This window comes from Symphalangus syndactylus, chromosome 9 (genome assembly GCF_028878055.3).
Source record: "Symphalangus syndactylus isolate Jambi chromosome 9, NHGRI_mSymSyn1-v2.1_pri, whole genome shotgun sequence".
Taxonomy (NCBI): domain Eukaryota; kingdom Metazoa; phylum Chordata; class Mammalia; order Primates; family Hylobatidae; genus Symphalangus; species Symphalangus syndactylus.
Window position 1 is genome coordinate 99,115,269 of NC_072431.2, and position 5,082 is coordinate 99,120,350.

Consider the following 5,082-nt stretch of genomic DNA (forward strand, 5'->3'; position numbering starts at 1 on the left):
CAACTGGACACTGATAAAAGAACAAGAAGATATTTAAATTGATGTTGGTCTAGAGAAAAATGCGAGGACAAGATTTTTAAGAGAAAGAAAAAAAATCTGAACGTTAAAAAAAAAAAAACAGGAAAGCTAATCTTTGATTAAAGTACTCAGCAGAATGTCAGGGAGAGAAAGAGAGAAACCTAAGTGATAATTTTTATGTTTACTGTGTCTGAAATGAAATGAGAAGGAACAAGCAAGTTAAAGCTGGGAAGAGATAAGGGACAATAAAAGAGTGAAGTTAGTGACTTTCTGCAGAGGACGAAGTATGTAGTTTGAAATCCTTAAAAATGGACTTGCAGTGTCTCTGCAAAAGTTGGTGAAAGATACCAGCAAGTGTAGGAAGGGGAGTATTTGAGGATGTCTTTCACAGACCCCAGATGGAGAAGCTGTTCTTTTATTCCAAATCCCTAAGAAGCACAGAAGTCTTACATGTTAATAAAAGAACACACAGACACACACTCATAAGTTACATGCTGTGAAACAAAACAAGAAAATGAGACCTTTGTTGACCCCTGTTCACTTACACAAATCTTAGTTTGGTTAAACATCTTAAGACCAGTTTCCAGCTCCTTTTCACGGCTTTCTTTCCCTGGGTACCCAGGTGCACAAATGGGATAGTGATCTTTACAAAACAACATCATCAACAACAACAAAAACCTCTCGCTCACACAAAAGCCCACCTTGTAAATGAATGGAATATTAACGACCACCTAATACTTGCATCGTTGGCAGGGCGAAACTGAACACTAACACAGCTATTTCTACAGATTGCCAGTGAAACCGAAGCAGCTCGAGGAGAAATGCACCTACTGTACGTGAAATGCTGGTGCAGATTTTTTTCCTATCAGTCTAACCTTCTGTGTTGATGCATGAATGCTGGTACCCACTTACAGGGATGCCAGATGATCAGTGCAGAATGAAGGTCCCAAGAGAGAGGATCACATGGCTCTCTCTGCCCTGTGACGTCACTAGCAGATGGCATGGGTACCAGCTCTGGCAGTTGGCATCAATGTCACTTTTTAGAGATCAATGAGATAGTGCAGATATACACAGATCTAGAGACTCCAGGAGACGATGCTACACTCAGCCTGAAAAGATTTGGAAGACCCAAAATGAAAACTGATTATTGAATGAAATTAAAACCTAAGGTAATATAAATAAAGATATACTTCAATTGATGCTGGCTTTGCATGCAAGTATTTAAAGATACAGTGTCACTGTCTTATAGTATTTATATGCTCTTTGCCATCTATAACTTATCATATTTCATTCTTATGATGTAATTATCACATACTTTCACTGCTATTATGTAACACTGCAAGTATGTGGACATTACTAAGAGTTTGTGTATGTGTTCGTGTGTGTATGTGTGTGTTGAGGGGGCTGGAGATTGTTAAATTGAAAAGTCTCTGCTTTAATGTGCCTATTTGTTTGAAGACTTTAGATGAAAATACTTGCTGCTTCACCAAACAAAAACCAAAATGCATTTGAAACACATATTCTTTTCCCCTTTCATTTGGGATTCTGAACACACGTGCACAATTGCAGTCAGAATCCTTGGACCGTTCCTGTCAGATATTAGCGAGAGGGAGACTTCTATGGCTCATAGAACAAAAACACTACGAGAGTGGTTTTTGTCCAGGATGATTTGAACAGCAGTAAACAGACAATTCTATTCGGAAAAAAATTAAATGTAAATAAAACCAGTCTCAATTTTTTTTTAATTAAAAGAAATCGCTAGTGATTTTTATGTTTTAAATTTATTTATAGAGTTTATTCCAAATTAGCCTAATCCCCTTTTCTTTTTGAAGCCTGGGAAAACAGTGCTCTTTTACGTAATTCTTTACTGATCAGAAAAAATCAGTTTAAAAATTGACTCTGATTATAAACTTTTCTTTAAATTTTTGTATTCCCATACCCACATATCTAAATTCACAGTTGTGTGGTACAGCAAATAAAGTTAAGGTTTTGTTTGTTTGTTTGTTTTAAAAAAAAGAACACAAATTTGTCAGCTAATGGAGAGATAGTACTTTCCATTTTAAAAACTGGTTTATCTTCTGATTTTGTGCTCAGAGGAATTGGAATTAATGAAATTCTGCATTGCAATTTCATGTTTTGCATTTGCTTGAATTCCACAATCTTTTCTGGGGGTATTAAAATCCAGTTTAAAGGCAAAGAGAAATGGAGATGGTGGTGATATCACAATAATTATATGTTTCATTTTTATTTTCTTTTGATAATTTGCTCATATAAATTAATCCTATTGAATGCATCAATGTCTTCATAATTACTTATCTTCACAAACTCAAAATTATATTTAATGTTAAAAAAATCAGTCCCCGAATCAGTGTTTTTCATGTGTTTTTGTAGTCTTATGATTACATAATTAAATATGTTTTAAGTGTATAAACTTTAAAAATGAAAACTCTTTAAATATTGTGCTGGCATTTTTTCAGGTAATTTAAGATTAGAGAACCATGTTAACACTACCGTTTGATGAGTCTGTTGTAATGCCAGAATCCCAGATGTGCAGAAAGTTTTCTAGAGAATGCGAGGACCAGAAGCAAATTAAGAAGCCAGAAAGCTTTTCCAAACAGATTGTCCTTCGAGGAAAGAGCATCAAAAGGGCCCCTGGAGAAGAAACCGAGAAAGAAGAAGAGGAGGAAGACAGGGAAGAGGAAGATGAAAATGGGTTGCCTAGAAGGAGGGGTCTTAGGAAAAAAAAGACAACAAAGCTGCGATTGGAAAGGGTCAAGTTCAGAAGACAGGAAGCGAACGCGCGCGAGAGGAACAGGATGCATGGCCTCAACGACGCTCTGGACAACTTAAGAAAAGTGGTCCCCTGTTATTCTAAAACCCAGAAACTGTCCAAAATAGAGACTTTACGACTGGCCAAAAACTACATCTGGGCACTTTCTGAAATTCTCAGAATCGGCAAGAGACCAGATCTGCTCACATTCGTCCAAAACTTATGCAAAGGTCTTTCCCAGCCAACTACAAACTTGGTGGCAGGCTGCTTGCAGCTCAACGCCAGGAGTTTCCTGATGGGTCAGGGTGGGGAGGCTGCACACCACACAAGGTCACCCTACTCTACCTTCTACCCACCTTACCACAGCCCTGAGCTCACCACTCCCCCAGGGCATGGGACTCTTGATAATTCCAAGTCCATGAAACCCTACAATTATTGCAGTGCGTATGAATCCTTCTATGAAAGTACTTCCCCTGAGTGTGCCAGCCCTCAGTTTGAAGGTCCCTTAAGTCCTCCCCCAATTAACTATAATGGGATATTTTCCCTGAAGCAAGAAGAAACCTTGGACTATGGCAAAAATTACAATTATGGCATGCATTACTGTGCAGTGCCACCCAGGGGTCCCCTTGGGCAGGGTGCCATGTTCAGGTTGCCCACCGACAGCCACTTCCCTTACGACTTACATCTGCGCAGCCAATCTCTCACAATGCAAGATGAATTAAATGCAGTTTTTCATAATTAATGAGGAAAATGAAAATAAACAGTGGTCATTCACCTCCCCCGTCTAATTAAGACAAAGCAGATGCTTGTGGGCTGAGTAATTGGCACAACTCTATCTAAGGTGTTTACTAGTTTCTGAAGTGTGTTTCAACTATTGTGAGAATTTTCTATGTAATAATAAATCTCTTTTCGTATGAGAACTTCTTTTCCTTTCCTTTTGTCTGTAAAGCACTGTGATTCTGCTTCTACTGGAAAGATTTTTTTCTTTTTAATTTTCTTTTAAATTTAATTTGTTTGAACAAGGTGTCTAAGAATATACTGTTGAATAAAGACATGCACACAGCATAATTCAATGTCTATTTTGGTTGTACAGTAATTATAAAATGCATGTTATTAAAATCAGATGAGTAAAATGATGTGTTTATAATTATTAGGAATTATATATTATGTATCTTTTAAAAATTGAAATTTTAAAATATTGAGAAAATCACTAAGCTGACAATGATATTGGGAGATGCATTTGCAACAATATAAAAAGCTATGCAATTTTCTTTTTATTAAGGATGAATCCAAATGCATTCAATTGGTAAATATTCCTCTTCAAGTATTTGCAGATGGGGCAACATGATATTTGGGTAGCTGATGTCATAATTTGGGGAAATTATCTCAATCATCAAGAAAAAATTTCAGCACTTGTTTTGTATTATTCAGAAATTAACTGTACAGGTTTGTTATCACAATGTATAATTGTGTTTTTCCACCCCACATTTTTAAGGCAATTAAACATAGATATTTCCACTCGTAAAGGACATCTATTAGCTGTGATATTTTTGCATGCTACTTATTATTTCCTGGTACACAGCTGCTTTCTGTCTCCAATACTCCCCACTCCTCATTTCAGAAATATTTCTGGATTACAAAACCGTAGGAGCTAAAACAAATTTCTTAAACAAAATGGCCAAAGCGCTTACAAGAATTTTTTTTTTCAAGTGTCTTAAATGAAAGAAGAGGAGCCCATGAGGGTTAAACATCCTGGGGAAACAATGATAAATCCTGGTAACCTTCAGCTCGAGCCTAAAATCGGTGGCAAATTTCCAACAAACACCAGGGTGGATGTTAAAAATGGAAGGTTTTACTCTGCACCGTTTAAATGTCTGGCCGATCAGAGGCTAAATTCTGTGTGATTAAAAGTTTCCTTACAAAGGCCACCAAAAACTTATTTTTAATAGCGCCTGGGGAGCTAAACCTCTTAAACAGGATTGAGTCTCTTCTACAACCATGGGTGGGATGGCAATGACCTCGCCAAGATGCCCTCTGGTGCAGTTTTGCCTCAGGGGGAGGAGCGGGGACAGCTGCGCAGACCGATGAGGGCAGCAGAAAGTGGGTGCAGCGGTGGCGGGACGGGGGAGGTCTTGGGTGGGCCTGGCCAACCCTGCCCCTCGGGGGCCATGTGGGCACCGCCAGAGCCGGCGCAGGCCCGACCGGGCCTGGCGGGCGGCGCGGGGAGAGGTTGCTGGCGGCGTCGCGTCCCCTCCATGGCCCCCCGGGCACAGGCTGCACTGCCCGTGTCCCGC

At 39.0% G+C, this 5,082-nt stretch overlaps 1 protein-coding gene across 1 annotated transcript; it reads left to right on the forward strand.

The window, feature by feature from the left end:
* The first annotated feature begins 1,000 nt into the window (after positions 1–1,000).
* NEUROD6 (neuronal differentiation 6) lies at positions 1,001–4,314 on the forward strand. Its single transcript, XM_055294456.2, has 2 exons — positions 1,001–1,187; positions 2,496–4,314. Exon 2 carries the CDS (start codon positions 2,517–2,519, stop codon positions 3,528–3,530), a length of 1,014 nt encoding a protein of 337 aa, XP_055150431.1. The 5' UTR covers positions 1,001–1,187; positions 2,496–2,516; the 3' UTR covers positions 3,531–4,314.
* The last annotated feature ends 768 nt before the right edge of the window (positions 4,315–5,082 follow it).